Source organism: Tenrec ecaudatus, chromosome 1 (assembly GCF_050624435.1).
Source record: "Tenrec ecaudatus isolate mTenEca1 chromosome 1, mTenEca1.hap1, whole genome shotgun sequence".
NCBI lineage: Eukaryota > Metazoa > Chordata > Mammalia > Afrosoricida > Tenrecidae > Tenrec > Tenrec ecaudatus.
In genome coordinates this window covers 226,318,695-226,337,394 of record NC_134530.1, presented here as the reverse complement: position 1 = coordinate 226,337,394, position 18,700 = coordinate 226,318,695, and the positions used below count along the sequence as shown (strand labels likewise).

Here is an 18,700-nt window from a genome sequence, read left to right as displayed (position 1 = left end):
GATGGCACTCCTGGGAAGCACCAAGACGCCTGGAAGGGACGGGATACCCATGAAAAGGTCCCAAGGATAATAACTAGATGCAGGAACACCACTACACTGTGTTAAGTCAGCAGCATCACGTCAGTTGTCCCAACAATCCATGGAAGGTAGATGGGAAAGACCCTCACTCTAGTCACACACACACATACACACACACACACACAGATAGAGAGAGAGAGAGAGAGAGAGAGAGAGATTTACTTGGTTACTGGCAGAGCAGAATTGGTTTGTATCCTCCCCCTACATTTTGTGAGCTACTAAGCCTTAATGTTCTCTAGGCCACCAGCTGACTTCCTAAGCACCCCCTAAATTCCAGAGGCACTGCTACTGGTAAGGTTGAGCTCTTAACCAAAGGAAAGGAGAGCAAGCGTGAAGGGTCTGATGGAAAGGATGAGGGGGTTGGGGAATGGGAAAGGGCTGAGAAGGAGAGAAGACTTAAAAGGGGATTCCCTGGCGACGGTGTGGCCCTCATGATGATTTGGAAGATGGCTTCTTGCATGTGACAAGCAAAAGAAGGACACCTGAAGGAGGAACAAAGAGACCTGCCATCCCTCGCCGTCATATATATATATATATATATATATCCAGTTGTCATTTTTTTTCACTTTCACATTTTACTTCCCGTACTGTGCACGTCGCCTCGCGTTGTCTTTATTTGTAGTGCTGTGTAGACCACGGGGTGTAGCATTTATCTTACTGCGGTCCGTCTGCTTCCTTCCTATAAATAACACTGTAATAGACCTTTGCCCACGTTTACAGTTTCCCTTCCTTAGGAAAAAAGCCTGTTGTGGGGAATTCATTCCCTGTCCCGGAGCAGGCTTCTCCATTGCCGGGGCAGCGGAACGAGTCCCAGATGGATTCTACCTGAAGTGAAGACAATGAACCAGACGAGTCTTTTTCCTTGTTTCCCATAGCCTTGGGGCTTGCCGATACCCACAACGGGACGACTGTTACCACGGCCGCAACCTCTCCAGCTGTGTTTGCAAATGTGTCCAACCAAGAGCAAGAATCCACAACATCAAGTACTCTTCAAAGCACTAGCCCCAACCACACCAGCCCCACCCTGGTCTCTCAAGACAGCAATGTGACCACAGGAACACAGTTACTTTTCTCAGGTAAATAGAAAGCGTATTTGTCTCAGGTCCCCTGGAAGAAAACTTCTAGGGCTTGGGTGAGGTATTAAGGATGCTTACAGATGACTCCCGCTTCCTTGTCCGTCCGTCCCCCCTCCCCCCACGCACACACACAAGGGCAGCGCCATGCTAGCCCCTTGTTTTAATGATCTGGGTTTCATATTTAGGTTGCCCTAAAGCAAACCCTAAGTCCTCCACATAGTCACCACTTTCTCAGGTCCAACTCTGCAACCCAAAGGAAGAAAGAATGAGCCTTGGCAGCTGATCAGCCCCACTTCTTGTACCTTGCATCCCATGCTGCGGGAGGGAGGAGAGCCCCATGAGGACTCCATAGGCCTCTCTGGCCTCTTCTATGTGAAGGAAGGCGGGTACAGGTGCCACTTGAATTGGGCTTTGACTTCTCTAGGTTGAGTCGGCCTCCAACTGGGTTTCCAAGTCTTCAGAACTCCACTGATAGATGTTAGAGGTCCACTCTGTGCCCCTACTTGATGGGCACCGAGTTTGGTCAGGGTGAGGACAGTGAAGGACCCTGTAACTCCCCAGATTCCCTTTACTAGGCTGAAGGACATACCGTGCCTAGTATTTGTACAGCCTTAGCTCAAGAATACAATCAGAAAGTGTGTGTGTGTGTGTGTGTGTGTGTGTGCATTTGTGCTTTGGTCTTTTCCAGAGTCGACAATCAACTTCACATCTACCTCTGGGATCACCCCAATTCCTGAAACCATGAACGCTTCTGTCCAGACACAGACCTCACGAACCATCCCAGTATCCACCACCTCAACCAACCTTCCCACTTCAGGGAAGACCTTGGGGCCCAGCACGTTTGCTGGAAACGTTTCAGATGGCCCAGCCAATCACACCAGCTCTATGACGTCATACACTCAATCCTATCCATCATCTTCTTCTCCAGTTATCGTTAAGGTGAGTGAATGGAGCCACCAATGGAAATACCTCCCTCACTTTATATGTAGGCAAGTCCATGTTCCCCGAAAGGTCTCCTCATCCCACCTATGGAATTGGGGTCCCGTGGGAATCAGCATTTGAAACAGGTAGTTTAAGTGTCGCAGGAAGGAGTGGAAAGAAGCAAAAAGAGGGTGGAGTCAGGGGTCAAGACTGTTTTATGCTTTGGGTATTGCCTTTCTAGGGAGTAGTAAGAAAAGGGGATCTCCTACTACCTGGAGATCCATCCAGTCCTCTATGGTTGGTCCTCTTGTTCTGGGCTTTGACCATTGGGCATATTTGGAAACAGCCCCTAACTGCGTGGTGCTGCTTCTCCCAATGTGTTTGCGACACATAACCTTTCCCCTGTTTGGTCATTGTGCTAAAGCCGAGGGAGGCAGTGGGGAGGAATGGGAGGACAGCGCTGACCACGGGTGGGGAGCTCTGCCTGCCCTTCACATCACAGACTTGGGGCCTGTGCCTGTCAACACCTTTCTGCATGGCAAGCAGAAAGGATTTGGGGGTGGAGCCTGGCAGGAGGTTGGGCAGCCGGTCTGGTTTCTGTTTTAAAGGGAGCCAGACTAGGAATGTGGAGACTCTTGGAGGCCAGGAGAAACATGGGCATCACCAGACATCTGCCTGACCACCCCACAGTGTCCATGTGCCTGGATGCTGAATTGCGTTACATAACTGCCAACAAGGAGGGCTTCGCCTCTTCCCCTCTGCTCCTTCCAGGCCAATATTTGACTAACTGATGACAAAGGGATGCGATCAAGGAAGGGGCCATGACTTCAAAAGTTCAAGGCCCGACACATTTTGAATGTCCTCTTCCCTAAAAACTCCGAGCAAGTACATTTGACCGAAAGGTTAAGAGTTTTGCGTCTTGGAAGAAAGGTCTGTCGATCTGCTTCCAGACACCAGCTTTACAAACCTCTGCAGCATCCTCCGACACACACGGGGCCTCCATGTGTGGCCCATACAGCGCAGCATGTGGATAGCGTGAACCTCTTAGGAACGCACCCTCTGAAAGTCTACTGAAACAGAGGCGGGGGCAGGATGGAGTCAGGGGGAGGATGGACGGAGGAACAGGCATGCTGGCTTATCAAAATATTTATACATTATATATTATTATTATTTTAATGCAGGGAGCGATTAAATGTTTGGAAATCAAAGAAGTGAAGTTGACCCAGGGCATCTGCCTGGAGCAAAATGAGACCACTTTATGCGTAAGTTAACCACTTCCCTACTCTCCTCCCTCCTCCCAATCTCCTTAAGAACTTAAGCCCACTTGCCCTTGGTGGGGTGGGAGCGGGGTGCAGGAGATTTAACTGGGACTAGACTTGCATATCCTGCTGAGATACTGGGTTTAAGGAGTAGAGAGGCCCCATCTGGTGGGCAAAGAAGGCAAAGACAATGTCATTGAAATGCTCAGGTTATCTTCTTCTACACCAGCAAGGCGTTTTAACGTGTGGGATATAACCCATATGGGATTGTGTAACAGAATGTGGGGGCTTCAAAAAAATTGACAGCAGTATAAGGTTTGTGAGCTCACCAGGGCCAAAAATGGATGCAAAGTCAAACACGAAATGGATCTGAAGTGTCCCCGGAGCGCTTGCCCGTGTTGCACATTGCTTAGGCAAGAAGGGGAGCGGGGCCAGTGTACGAAACCTGCCCTCTATTCCATTTGAGAGTCCTGGTGCACACTGGTTACGTGTTGGGCTGCTAACCACAAGTTCAAAACCACCAGACTCTCCTTGGAACAAAAATGAGGATTTCTACTGCTACAAGTGACAGTGTAGGGAATTCACAGGGGCAGGTCCACCCTGTCCTAGGGTCACTAGGAGTTGGAATCAACTTGATGGTAGTTAGTTTTTTTGTTTGTTTTAATTTGTTAGCACTGTGGATACACATTAGACTGCTAACTGAAAGATTTGTGGTTCAAACCCACCAGCTACTCCAAGGGACAAAGATGAGGCTGTCTGCCCCTATAAAGATTTGAAGTCTTGGAACCCTTAAAGGATCGGTTCTACTCTGTTCTATGATTCTGAATCAACTTCATGGCAGTGGATGTGGGAATTTATAGTATATTTAAGGATCTCTGATGACCACAAGGCCAGAAATTCAAACCCAGGTGACAAATGGGGGGTCTGCTTCCTTTAGGGACAAAGGAACAACAAGTGATCCAAATCGGTGGTGAGGTGGGAGTAATGCAACGAAGAGGTATTGCTGAAACCCAGGTGGGGATGGAGCATAATAGTGGGACAGGAGGAAAGTCCAGAGAAATAGAGGAAAGAGGTGGGAGGCAAAGGGCATTTATAGAGGTCTAGACAAAGACATGTAAATATGCAAATATATATATATGAATGGGGAAATAGATCTATGTGCCTATATTTATAGTTTAGTATTAAGATGGCAGAAGGACCTTGGGCCTCTACTCAAGTACTCCTTCAATGCAAGAATACTTTCTTCTATTAAATTGGCATTCTATGATGTTCACCTTCCCGACACAACTGCTGAGGACAAAGCGGGTAAATAAGCAAATGCGGTGAAGGAAGCTGATGGTGCCTGGCTATCAAAAGGTATAGTGCCTGGGGTCTTAAAGGCTTGAAGGTAATCAAGCGGCCATCTAGCTCAGAAGCAACAAAGCCCACATGGAAGAAGCACACCAGCCTGTGTGATCACGTGGTGTCGAAAGGATCAGATATAAGGCATCATCAGAACAAAAAAATCTTACCATAGTGAATGAAGGGGGAAGTACAGAGTGGAGACTCAAAGCCCATTTGTTGGCCACCAGAGATCCCCTTGCAGAGGGGTCTAGGGGAGGAGATGAGTCAGCACCGATGAAGAATACAGCTTTCCTCTAGTTCCTAAATGCTTCCCCCCACTCCCGCCCCACCGCAACTATCATGATCCGAATTCTACCTTGCAAGTCTGGCTAGACCAGAGGACGTACACTGGTGCAGATAGGAGCTGGAGGCACAGGGAATCCAGGGCAGATGATACCTTCAAGACCAGGGGTGTGAGTGGCGATACTAGGAGGGTAGAGGGAGAGTGAGTTGGAAAGAGAGAACCGATTACAAGGATCTACATGTGACCTTCTCCCTGGGGGACGGACAACAGAAAAGGGGGTGAAGGGAAACGTCAGAGAGGGCAAGATATGACAAAATAATAATTTATAAATTATCAAGGACTCATATTGGGAGCGGGGAGGGAGGGGGAAAAAAGAGGACCTGATGTAAAGGGCTTAAGTGGAGAGCAAATGCTTTGAAAATGATGAGGGCAATGAATGTACAGATGTGCTTTACACAATTGATGTATGTAAGGGTTGTGGTAAGAGTTGTATGAGCCCCTAATAAAACATTTTTAAAAAATTGTCCACCTGGGATCCCAATGGGGCAATTCGATTCTGTCCTATAAGATGGCAATAGCCTGTTTAGAGTAGTTAACAAATCTGTATCGACGGATTTAAGTTGACTTTTATGCTAAGAAAAAGGAGCCTTCGTGGCAATGTGAATTACTTCTTGGGCTTTGTACCTAAAGGTCAGCAGTTTGAAACTACTAGACACCCGTTGGCAGAAACATGAGGCTGTCTGCTCCCAGAAGGAGTGAACAGTCTCAGAAACCTACAGAGGTAGTTCTACTTACCTGTCCAACAGGTAAGTAGCCAAGAGGAGGAGTCCCGTGTACGGCAGTGAGCCTGGGGCTTATGCCAAGGAACGTGGTGCAGTGATTATGCTGCTAACCACAAGGTTAGCAGTTCGGAACCACCAGCCCCACAGAGGGAGAAAGACAAGGCTTTCTACTCCCATAAGAGTCGCAATATCGGAAACAGGGGCAGGTCTACCCTGTCCTACAGGGTCGCATGAGTCAGAACAAACTCTCTGGCAGTGTATTTTGATTTTTTGTCTTCATAAACAAAACTGGTTACAAATGAATTGATATTTGACCCGTGGAGACCCCTGTGTGCAGAGTAGACTGGGCTCCACAGGGTTTCCAGGGGCTGATTTCTCAGAAGCACATCATCACCAGGCCTTTCTTCTGTGGCACTTCAGGGTGGATTCTAACCTCTGGCTTTGGGGCGAGCTGGCGAGCATGTTAACTCCTTTCACGCCCCAGGACTCCTAGTCACGTCGAATGTGGACTCCTCTGGGCTCCTGTTGGTAGCTCCATGCACAGTCTATGCTGTTGCATTCTTTTTCGAAGAGCTGCTTTTCCAACGTCGCTTGTGGAATGTTCACATCCTTTATTGATGAGCATGCGTCTTTTAGCTCCCGTGTCTTTTAGCCTTCAGAGATTTGTTGTTGTTGTTGTTCGGTTTGTCTGTACTTATGCCTGCTTTAAAATTAAAAAATTTATATCAGGCCTTTCCATTGTAGTATTTTGTAATATGCAGCTAAGCCATTCTTCCTCCGTTATACTATAAAACAATGTGAATGTTTAAAATCTGATCACCTAGGGAAAGTTCACAAATGTCTTGTAAAGCTTTAAAAAAGAAGCCATTTAATTGAAAGCGCTCCTCTTTTTCTGCCCTTTTTCTTGTTAAAAATGTTTTTTTCCCTGTGAGTTTTATGGCTCTCTTAAAGTTCTTTATAATATAAATGCCCGCTTATGTAGTCTACATGATTATGGCCGATCTCTTAGGGAGCTGATGGAGTTCTGCATCTTTATCTCAGGCTTAGTCATTTTTCTTGAGCTTGCGTGTGCCTGCCGGGAGCTTTGCACTTCATTCTTTTTCATTTCCAGAGCTGTCAGGTTATCTACCGCAATAGGTTGTTTTTTTTGGTCTACTACAATACATTGTTTCTTTTCCTCTTCGTTTCAGCTTTCCGTCTCGTTGTGCTGGGAAAAGCTTATAGCAGAGTCAAATGTTAACAGTCATAGCAGGCTTCCTTGCTTGGCTTCCCATACATTCCGTTTCCTGACAGCAACAACCCGGCTCTGGGCTGAAGGAAGAGGCAAAGGAAAGAGTGGTGTTTACTTTAGAAGAAAACCTTCTCTATCATGTCAGGGATCCACGTAAGAGAACCAGCGATGTGACCCATGGCGTGTCTAGGTTGGAAAGGGCCAGGATGGGGCTGCCTTTCTGTAGAGGGTTTAAGTTATTTATTTTGTCCACTCTTGCTACCTATCTCTTACCTACAACTGCCACTTGGTCTCCCTGACTTGCAAATCTTTTTAAATTGCACTTACAGGAATCTTTTCAAACTCCAAGCTCACTGCCATCCGGTCAATTCCGACTGGTGGTGACCCTGGAGGGTAGGTTAGTATTGCCCCCGGCGGCGGAGGGGCTCTAAAAATAAATCTTTATGGGAGTTGAAAGCCTCCTGGTCCTCGCAGCAGCTGGTGGGTGGGAACTGCTGACTTCATGCGTAGCAGCCCAAAGCCTAACCATCCATGTGAGCCCTTTTAAAAGATGACGATTGTGAAGAAGTGAATTCGCATAACAATCACGAAGCGAAGTTTGCAAAAATTGTTTACGTCAACTTTGGTTTATGTGCAGTGTGTGTGTATAGACAGATTGCACCACCGTGTTTCTCTGAGGCTGATATTGAACTTCGTTCATGAGAGGGAAAAACCCAAACCTCTGCTAGCGGTAGATAAGGCAAGTGTTCATGATCTTTCGTCTCTATCCTGGCCTGAGCATCGATGCTCGTTGGAGTCACGCAGGTCCTTGCTAGCAGGTTGATTCGTGGTCCCCAGGATGGAGAACTAATGCACAGCATCGCCCTATGTGCCCAATGGTCTTAAAGTTCAGATGTCACGAGAACCATCATGCTTGGTAAAGTAGAGGGGCCGCCAAAAGAGGAAGATCCGTGACAAGGTGGATGGACGCAGTCTCTGTGACAGTGGGCGCAAACGCAAGGGCAGTGGTGAGGAAGGTGCAGGACCGGGCGGGGCTTCGGTCGCTGCACAGAAGGGTGCGTATGCATCCTGAGCCAATCGATGGCCCCTGCCGGTAACAGCAATCGCCTAAGACAAGTGCTGCTTCTCCAAGAACAGCAACGCTTCCTGAGCGGTGCTGTGTCCCCTGCGTGACAGCAGGCTATTCTACATGGTCCCCCCACTGAGAGGGTCTCCACAGAGGCCCCTGAGCTTTTGGGAGACTGTGTGAGTGGGGACGTGAAAAGACAGGTGCTTGTTGCCTTGCGTCGCTGTGGGCTTGGTTCTGACTTGAGCTGGGTGCACAGTCCGGCTGCACCACGGGATCCTCAAGGCTGACACCTTTCAGAATCAGGCCGGTCTTGGGTGCCTCTGGGTGGGCTTGGAGTTAACTGCTTGCGCCACCATGCTGTTGCTGTGTCCTCAAGTCCACGCTGATTCGTGCGCAGCCTGTACACTACACAGCACAAGGGCCCTGCAGGATTTCCTAGGCTGACATCTTTATGGGAGCAGATTGCTAGAGCAGCTGCTTAAGTGGAACCACAAACCTTGACATTAGCAGCCAAGCGCTTCACCACTGCACCACCAAGGCCCCTTGTGTATCATCCACGTACTGCCACTGAGCTGGTTCGGACTCACAGTGACCCTACCTAGGTTTCCCGCGGCTGTGGATCTTCATGGGAACAGATCACCTCATCTTTCTCCCACTGAGAGTCTGGTGGGTTCGAACGGCTGACCTGCGGTTAGCAGCCTTGAGTGTAGCCCTGTGCCCCAAAGGGCCTCCTCATTTTCTTTCAGCTGAAATTATACTTTTAAAGTCAGATGGCCTGGAGGAACTGGTTCTAACAGTGGGAAATTCAGAGCCTCCCCACAGGCTGATAAGGAGCAAGAAGGGTGTGGATCCCCTCACATTTCATCCTGGAGTACTTGTGCAGCGAGGACACGCTCCTGGTCTACTGCATGCCCCTCTGTTGGACAGGACGCATGTGTTGGTCCCGGTTAGCCAGATACTGGTTGTGCACGGGTACACCACAACTACCCAGGGAGCTAGTGCTCTCTGTTTTGAGGCAGAAAGATGTGGCAGACCGTCTCCCTGCAGAGTACAGTGCTGGGACCCCTCTGAGACAGTGCTGCAGGGAATCAGCTCCCTGCGCACTGTCCAACATGACTTCCGTACGTGCATTTTGCACAATGTACATCCCCAAACCCGCTGCCATCAATTCCAACTCAGAGTGGTCCTATAGAGCGTTTCCATAGCTGCAGATCTGTAGGCAAGCCGATAGCCTCATCGTTCTTCCAAGGGGCAGCTATTAGGTTTGAACCACCAACCTTGTGGTTAGCAAGCCAGTGCTTTCCTGAGAGCCCCACTGGGGTTCCTTTCCCCTTTCCCATCCTTAACCTCTATGTCCACATCCCTTCCATGACCCCAAAGGGCTGGGGGCGAGGCAGTCCCACATCCTTCTCAGGTGCTTGTTGCCACCGAAACGATGTTGGAACAGTGGTTCCTTTGGCCAGGGCACCCAACCACTTGGTTAGAACCACCTCTCTCTCTCGAGCCACATCTGTTTCTACGCAGAGGTTGTGTTTGCTTGGCAACAGCTTGTACCATCCTTATTCTTTCATGTGGACTTCCCCCCTGGCAGGCTGCCTCCAGCCTCCAGTTCACATGCCCCACACCCACTCCTTCCGCACCCTCTGCCCAAACACTAAAGGTCAGTTTCCAGGCAGAAAGCAATGAGTTGCAGATGGAGGACTGAGGAAGATGGCGTTGCCTAGTGGACAGAGCTTTCGCCGGGGAGACAGAAAGGGTGACTTGCCCCCGGGCCCTGCTGCTTGCTTACGGTGTGACTTCTAGCGGGGCCTTGACTTACTCCAGCCGCTCTGTGAGGAGGGCCGCATTGCCTGCTTTGTCAACCTCACATCGAAGTGGATGCTTCTTCTTCTTTGTTATTTTTAAAGGGTATTGGGGGAGACAGAGGGTTGATGGTAAAATCTCTTGACATCAGAATAGATCTTAAACATCATTTGGAAAAATGGCCAGTCAAGCAAAGTGCTTAGTGTGCCTCTGGGGTATGTTAGGATTTCTGGGAAGATCCATCTAGATGGGATCCATTGGACAGCAGCAACTAGAAAAATTAGCTGGGCACCTTAGGGAGCATCGAGCTTATGTTCAAAGAGGGGAGGGACAACTCAGAAGAGGAGCGGGGAGAATAGGTGCCCACCTCAAAGAATGTAGTCCGTGTCACCACCTGGTACATGGAGACACTGTGGAACTGGTGGACGCTATGAAGGGTGTATTTGTAAATTCACTAAAAGCAAGGATTCTTTGAGGAGTTTGCAAATGCCATTTCTAGAAAGGTTAGATGTTTTGTTCTCGTGGCTATTGTTGGTTTTGCAAAGTTAAGTGTGGGAGCAGATGTAGCTAAGGGTGTGCAGACTGGACGCCCTTGAAGAGTCTGGTAAGCGGTGGCTTGCTCCTGCCCACTCTCCCCTGAAACATCCTCTCCTGGGGGAGGATGTTTATTCCAGGCAGCCGGAGAAGCATTGTTCTTTGTTCAGGATCCACCTGCTCCTCTCGGGACCCAAACACAGTTCGCTAAGGATGCTGTCGGATTCCAGAGTGGGTGGCCGGCCACTGTTCTTCCCTTGAATTTGGTCCAAGGGGCTAAGGCAGGGGCGAAGGGACCTTGTGTGGAGGCCAAGCCGCTTGGGACATTGAGTTGAACAATGGACTGACTTCTTTGGTGTGTTTGGTGCTCAGCTGAGTGTAGCCTGGGTCCTAAATTATGTGAATGCACACCCACCCCGTCCCCCATGGAGGATTCTTACCAGCTAGTCAGAGAGAAGTGACAATGACAATGAGGCAGACTATGATTAGACATCAGCGCACGGGTAGATGACCCAGTGTCTGGCTGATTGCTACAATTAATAATAGCAATATCTACCAGTTAGCCTGTTCCCTGTAGTTCCCAATGCCATGTGGGGTGCTGCTCAGACTCCACCTCTTACGTCGCAGCTATTGTGCTGACCGGAGGGGAAGCTGACACGCGGAGTCATTGCTTGGCTGACCAGGAGCTAGTCAATGACCAAGCAAGGGTTGATGTCCAGCCCAGCAGAAGACAGGCCTGGTTTCTTGGGCCAGGTGAGATGAGTTAGGTCTTAAAGGATGGAGACAACAAAGGAGATGGCTGTGTTTTCCTTTCTCCTGCCAACCCGGGGTGTGAAATGCTGCCTGCTGACCCACCTGCACTTCCTTGTGGCGTCTCTGTTCGTAGCGCGTTTCTCCATCGCCTCTCCTACATATAGGGCTTCCTACTCCCGGAAAGAGTCTCCGTCTTGGAAACCCACATGGGCAACTCTGCCGTGTCCCAGAGGGTCACTATTAGGTAACATTGACTCCGTGGCAGTGAGATTGTTTTTTTTGTTTTTTCCTCTTGCCCTATTCTGAGACCCCAAATGAAAAAGTGAGTCTACGCTCTCTTTTCTATAGAACACTTCATTTGCACCTGTCTCATGTTTAAAAGATACAGCAACAACCACCCATCGCCACGGAATTGACTCCTGCTCCTGGCGACCCTTATCGATCCTTACAGAAGAGAACTGCTTTCCCGAGTGTCCCAGCTTGGGATCTTTATGGAAGAGCACTGTGAGCCATTCCTGGAACAGTACTGCCGGGAGGGTGAGAACCTCCAATCTTTGGGCAACTGAGGACAAACTGTGCCCCCCCACCAAGGACCCTCTTGCTTATGATCCCTACACCGTCGCGAGCGGCGTGGCCTCTTAATCTTGTCCCACCTCTGGTTCTTCGCCTGAAAAGGGAGGGCAATAATACCACCCCAGTCATAAGGCTGTGGGAGCTCCAGCAACAGTGCCTGGTCACTGACTTTCTTGGCTGCACAGAGCCTTCCCGGCCCACGTGGAACCCATCGCCAGCCCTACGCACATGACACACCCGCAGTGTGTTCTATTCAGGGCTTGATAAAAGTGAGTCACAACAACGGAACCTCCACCAGGGGCCGCATCTTCTTGGCTTCCTCAGGTGGAGGAGGGTGCAGTTTTGTTTTGCTGGTTTCGATCCCGCAGGAGCCCTCCCCGCAACATTTCCAGGCAGAGAGCATGGTCGGTCCCTGCCAAGCTGGTGTCCAGACTCCCCGCTGCAGACGCTCTTAGAGAGACTGGGTTTCCCCAGAAGCAGAGACCTGACCTATGGACTTCCAAGGAGAACCGCAGAATCAGTCCTTTCCCAAGGAGTGAGGCCTCCATGGCCTTGAACCCCAGGGTGCTTTTCTCCGTAGCCTGCCTCTGAGAGTTTCTTGAGGCTCTGCTACAAGTGGATTAGCCCTGCTCGCCTAGCCTAATCCAGGCTCAGCCATTTTTCCTCAGCTCCCTCCAATTCCAGCTGATGTTACAAAGTTGGGGTCTGAGGAGACCTTGACTCTGGCTTGTTCCGGGGTCTGGGCTTTCCTGCCACTGCTCGCAGGAGCAGGAAAATGCCCGGCTTTCATTCCAGGTTGAGCGGAGCCATGGCAGGAAGCTCTCTCCTCCACAGAGGCTCCGTTCTGATGGCCGGCACACCTCCCAGAAAGTTCGCCCTCACAGGAAAGCCATTGGAGCGGCTCAGGCATTTCCTGCTCCACCATCTGCCATCCGGACGGAGGAGAGTGTCTTGGTTTCTTGGGTTCCTTTCTGGTGCAGGAGAGGTTACTCTGCTTCTTGGAGAAAGCCTGGAATGTCTGAGCACAGGACGCAGGACTGCTAACATATACCTCTCCCGAGACTCGGGTGTTGAAGGGTGGTCGGAGTTTCAGCTTCTGGGGCCGAGTTCCTGGGTGGTAGGGACCGGTCAGCAACCTGGAGCAAGCTCTAGTCCTCAGTGAAGCTGGAATGGACAACTAGATGATGCTAAAAGTCAGTTTGAACGGCGTCCTCCTCGAGCCCCCTTCAGCCGCCCCAAGGTGGTGTACATGGTTATTGTGCAAACAGAAAGGTTAGCGGTTCAAGTCCACCCAGAGGTGCCTCGGGAGAGAGGCCTGGTGATCTCCTTGCCCAAACTCAGCCATTGGCCATCCTGTGGCATGCAGCCCTGCTCTGCTGCACGTGGGGTGTCCTGGGGCCAGAAGTGTCTCAACTGCCACGGGTTTGGGCAGTAAGAGGGAAGGGACCTTGTTAAGACTATGAATCCACAGACGTGTCCTCCAGCCCTCATCTCTCCTACCCTCCAACAACGAGGGCAGCTGTCACAATGAAACAAAGGGCCTTTCTCTCAATTTCCCATATCTCCCATGACCGGCAATTTCTTCTGAATTTAGCTTGAATAACTTGTGTATACAGGCAATTACTGAACAAGATGCTATTTCCTAAGTTTGTTCTCAGATGTTTGGGAGTGGACCTCTCAAAACCCCTCACTTGTCCTGAGAACTCGATGTATTTTTCTGTGGCTCGGTATTGGGATTTTTTCTTATGATTTTATTTTTGTATATGTGTGCGTATCTATATATCAGTGCTACATGCATAAACATACACATGCACACACACATGCACATACAGTTTGCAGTTGCTTATACTGTTTCCAGCTGATATTTTAGAAAGAAGGATTCTCCTTGGCGAGGAGGTAGTAATGTGACACTGATCAGAATTCTTGCTGGAGATGCTGAATGGAATTTCCTCTCCTGCTCACCACTTCTCTCTGTCTTCCCAGGAGGACTTTAAGAAGGACAAAGGCGTGGGCCTGATCCAATTGCTGTGTAAACAAGAGCAGGAGGACCCTAGGGCTGGGGGGTGCTCCCTGCTCCTGACCCAGTCAGATATAAAGCCCCAGTGTCTGATGCTGGTCTTGGCCAACAGAACAGGTAAGGGGCATGTCTGTGCAGGGAGTTTGGAAGGAGTCAGGCTGAGGTGGGGAGGACTGAGTGTCAGGGGTCCCTGAGTGCCGATCAGGTATCTCAGCTCTGATCAGAGGGGCTAGGGAGAAAGGCTTGTTCTGCATTAGGAGATGTCCTCCTGAGGTGGGGCACTCTGACTATAAGAGCATCTTCTAGAATGGCATGGGAGGGTACAATAGGATGAGTGGGTTCAGCATCTAGGTCCAGCAACCCTTGTTTCTATTTCTAGAACTTTCCAGCAAGCTCCAGCTTATGGGAAAACACCAGTCTGACCTGGAAAAGGTAAGCTTCTGAAGTCATGCATCTCAGAGGGGAAACAGGCTCCGGGGAGTGGGTGGGGATGAACAAGGAGGTCCAGACCTGCCCTTCTTATTTCTCCACCCTGCTCTGAAAGTTCTCCCTTCTATGTCCGATCCAAACACATGAAGGAGTTGCCTTAATTAAGATATGTCAGTCTGAAATCCTCAGCTTTGAAAACCCCTGTGGTCAGTATCCTCTTGTGTCCATTCGTGGTTGGGTCCCATAAGGGGGTCAGAAGAGGGCAGGGCACCATGTCTAGGACCTGCCTTCCACAAATGACAGGGCTGTCTTTGCTGTGTCCCCTCTGTAAGCTGGGCATTCACAGCTTCACCGCAGAGAGTGTTGGGAGCCACCAGCACTACTCCCGCAAGACCCTGATTGCTCTGGTGACCTCTGGGATCCTGCTGGCTATCTTGGGTACCACGGGCTATTTCCTCATGAACCGCCGCAGCTGGAGCCCCACAGGAGAAAGACTGGTTAGTGCCAAGATCCGGAGAAGGAGATGGGGCCCACAGTGGTCTGCTGGGAAGGTCCATGTATGTCAGGCCCAATGCCAAACACGCCACCCCATGTTCTTACACAGGCACATTCTTGTGTGTGCGCACCAGATCCACAGACAGTTGCAAGCAATATATGCCCAACTTGGGAGGGATGGATTGGGGGAGGGGCACTCCCAGGGGTGTGGGGTCACATTGTCTGTTCATTCCTTTTTTCCCTGGATAGTTTAGCTGGGGATAAGCAGGGCAGGCTGCCACACATCTTTACAAGCTTGCTAAGTGCTCATGGGGTCAGCCTCACCCTCAAGAAGGGGGCCCAAGGAAGGCGGCTTCTGATGATTTCTGGCTGAGGGAGGACCAGGCTGGGGTGCGAGGGTGGGGAGGAGGCTGCACGCTGGGGCTGCTGTTCCCCTGTGGGGCTGGCTGCAGAGCTACGGTGGCACGGTGAGGTGCCTCTCCTCTGTCCTCTCTCCTCCAGGAGCTGGAGCCCTGACCACTCTTCCGGAAGAAGGAAACCTGCACACATGCAGCTGCAACCTCCCCCTCCCTCCTGCGCTTTCCTCCCCTTCCTGCCGGCCCCTGCCCACACAGCCTCACACCTCTGCTTACCAGATAATGTTCCTTTATTTATGCACCATCCAGGGTGAAGACCCTTATTACACGGAGAGCAGTGGTGGCCAGGGCAATAGCTCGGGCCCCCGGGCCTCACCCGAGGCCCAGGGAAAGGCCAGTGTGAACCGAGGGGCTCAGGAGAATGGCACCGGCCAGGCCACGTCCAGGAATGGCCATTCAACAAGACAACACGTGGTGGCTGACACCGAACTGTGACTTGGTTGGGTGGGACAAGGCTGGGCAGTGCCCCAGGCCGGGCCTCCCCCTCCATCTGGACACAGCCCTCAAGCTCGACCCTTCTCACTGGCCTAGGGATGTGCAGGACATCAGGCTGGGGGTTCTCTCCACCTTGGGCAGAGACAGGGAACCCCCTGCTCTTTACTCACTTCAGACTTCAGTCTTACTGGGGTGATGGGAGAAAAGCCGAAGTCCAGAGAAGCCCCCAGGGAGTGTTGCTACCCTTCCTGCATTCCTGCCCAGGCACCTTCCCCAGCCTTCCTCTTTTCAGGCTCATTACAGGAGCCCCCAGAGAAAAGCCCAGTCTTTTCTGGATGACAATTTCTGCCCGGAAAGCACACCTTTACCTTCTGCTTCCTTGTATTTTTCCTCCTCTACTTTAGGGAAACCAGAATAATCCTTTCCACCTACGCCCTTGTCCTGATATAGCCAGAAAAGCTAGTTGTCTTCACCGGCTTCTTTTATCCCTCGAACAAGACACTGTAGGTTCAGCCACCAGCTTCCCTCTGACTCCCCACAAGGTCCACCCAGAGCCCTGCTTCCTCTCTTGATGTACTGAGCCCGGCACTGGGGAGCAAGGAGGTGCTCAGATACGCGTTCACCCCTCTGTGGAGACAGTTGGCTTCAGCCCAGGTCTTCTCTCATGGTCAACGTCCACCTCCTTGTTGGACTCCTATTTCCTGGGTCCGAAGGGCAGAATGGTGGGACCAGGTCTCTGAGCAGAGCCCTCCCCTCTGGGCCGGACTGTTTGGAGGAGGACTCTCACTCTGAGGCTGGAGTCCCAGCTGCTCTGCTCATTGTGCAGCCTGGCTCCCTCCCAGACTTGGGGGCTGAGCTGTGACCTCAGCGCGCGCACACACACACACATACACACACACACAGAACTCTTTCTAGTGGCCTCGCCTACCCCCGCCCCTCTTAGTGCTTTGACCCTGTGTGGTCAGGGCCCCGGGATGTCTCCAAAGGCCCCTTCCTTCCCACAGCCTTGACCCCGGTGGCATTCAGGTCCTGCTTTTAGAGGGTCACCCCCCTCCCCCCCGCTCCAGAGAATGAGTAGGGGTCTCTGGGTCCCATGACGGTTGGAAATATTAGCTTTCCAGAGATGAGTGGATTGGGTGGATTCTGTTTCTTCCTGAATAAAACGTGTGTGTAAATACTGTAATTAAAGTGATCCTGGAACGGATCTGTGGCGTAGCAACATCCAGGTGGTGGGTCTGAAATCCCACATGGCCTCCCCTCATCTGGCCTACTAGTTGAAGAAGGGCCCGCCTGCCTGCCATAGGGAGCACAGGACCATCTGGGACGCTGCCTGTGGGCTGTGCTGACTGCTGACCAACTACCCTCCTCTTGCGCGGACCTGTGAGCCCAGTCATAGGAAAGGCAGGCCTGTGTGTGCAAGAAGAGGGGTATGTTAGGTGCTGCCGACTGAGCGTGCAGAGCCAGGGGCTGACGAAGAGTGCCCTGTGCACTGTCGGTTGTCAGGTGCCCCCACCCCATCCCAAGCCCAGAGCAGACACCAGGAAGGAAGGACTGTGTGTAGCTGTTGCTCAGAGACCGGGCTGCCAGCTCCTGGAGGGACAGGACAGGTCCACCCTCAGCAGGAAGCCCGCAGCCAAACATGTCTGTGAGCACCGCCCTCCAGACACACACACACACACACACACACACACACACACACACACACACACACACACACACACACACACACACACACACACCCTCTGGCCAAAGGAAGGGGAGGAGGGAGGGAGAGAAGGCTGCTGGATACTACTGAGTGACCTCCGGAAACCCCCAAGTGTGTCAACAGAAGCACAGGCGGCTGGGGCCAAACAAAGGTTGATGCTTCCATTCTTATCAGGCCCAGGCCAGCCCTTCCCCTTTAGCAGCCCCCACCTCCATTTCCTCCCTCCTCTTCTCCAGCCTCTCTAGCCAGAGGTTCCTGCCTAGGACCCTAGGGAGGCGCCCGGTCTGGAGCAGAGCCAGTGGGGTGGGTAAAACGGAAGCCTAGAGCTGGGGAAGGCAAGTCCCGTGGGCTGTTAACCGCCTGCACATCACATCTCGCCTGCTGTGACCACAGGAGGGGTGGACCAGTCAAGCGTGGTCAGGATGGGGGGCGGGGGGGGGGGTGGGTTGTAATGAGTGCAAGGTATAGAAACCAGCCCTACTCCCAGAAAACATGGCAAGGGGAGAAAAGGCCTCCAGTCTCAGGGCCAGCAACATGATATCTGCACCTGAACTTATCAGGGGTGAGGTCTCCATGATGGTCACAGGTTGCCCTGAAAGACCCATCTGCTGGTGGGAGAAAATCAAACTTCTCCAGCTTTGGTCTGAGCATCCTGGTGCAGCAATGGCTCCACCTGCTGGCCATGCTGAGCTCCTACCAGTCAGGCTCAGTTCAATTCCCTCCACCACTAAACCTCCCAGTCCAATCCAGCTCGTGGGAAGCTCCTGGCACTATAGAAAGTCACCCCTGGAGAGAGCTTTCCATACAAATGAGATCCAACCCCCCCTATGGTACAGTTGAGGACGCACTAGGCCCAGCGCGGGGAGGTGGGATTCAGAGGGCCTTAGGAAATTCAAAGCTGTTCCCTTTTGCCTGTCACCCCACTCTCCAGCTGCCACCTTGGGACGCCCTCAGAGGGGAGGGTGGGGTCCCACCGGTTTGTCACTGCTCCCCTGAGAATTTCAGCAAGCTCTTCCAGCCTTGGCCCCTGAGCACGGGAAGGGCAAAGGTCCCTGGAGACGGGGGCTCCCTCTGCCACGCCCAGTCAAGCCCAGTTGAATGAGTCCAGAGGATTGTGTCATTTATTAGGGCAAGTCCACATGGCCTCATCATCTGCCGGTTTTTGCTTCAACGAATAACTAGGAGCATTGTGGACCCAAGTGGTCATCCCCTCCCATCCCCTCTCAGTAGAGCAACCGCGCGCTTCACAGAAGCCTCATGGGAGCTGAGCAGTTTCGGCAATAGCATCATCGAAGAAACAAAGCCATGGCTGGCCAGTCCCTTCCGCCCCCAACAGCCACCCAGAACTCCACGACTGTACTCACTGCTACGGAGTTCATTAGGGAATGAATTGGTTTCAGTTCAGGATCAGGAGCCCTCTGTCCAGAACAGCCTCTTCCCTGCTGTGCTTGCAGACACACCGAGTCCTCAGCCTCTGGCCACCTGGTGCCAGGGTTA

At 51.6% G+C, this 18,700-nt stretch overlaps 1 protein-coding gene across 2 annotated transcripts in view; it reads left to right on the top strand.

Moving 5' to 3' along the window:
• The window catches only part of CD34 (CD34 molecule), a 28,115-nt gene extending 12,260 nt beyond the window's left edge, over nucleotides 1-15,855 (top strand). The window contains exons 2-8 of one of the 2 annotated variants that reach the window (XM_075529800.1): nucleotides 954-1,154; nucleotides 1,843-2,093; nucleotides 3,257-3,337; nucleotides 13,690-13,840; nucleotides 14,103-14,155; nucleotides 14,485-14,649; nucleotides 15,313-15,855. In XM_075529800.1, the coding sequence (XP_075385915.1) occupies nucleotides 954-1,154; nucleotides 1,843-2,093; nucleotides 3,257-3,337; nucleotides 13,690-13,840; nucleotides 14,103-14,155; nucleotides 14,485-14,649; nucleotides 15,313-15,498 (1,088 nt within the window). In that variant the 3' untranslated portion in view covers nucleotides 15,499-15,855. Of the gene's footprint in view, nucleotides 1-953; nucleotides 1,155-1,842; nucleotides 2,094-3,256; nucleotides 3,338-13,689; nucleotides 13,841-14,102; nucleotides 14,156-14,484; nucleotides 14,650-15,148 lie in introns of both variants that reach the window. The other variant, XM_075529809.1, reaches the window with a different exon arrangement.
• Nucleotides 15,856-18,700: the final 2,845 nt, after the last annotated feature.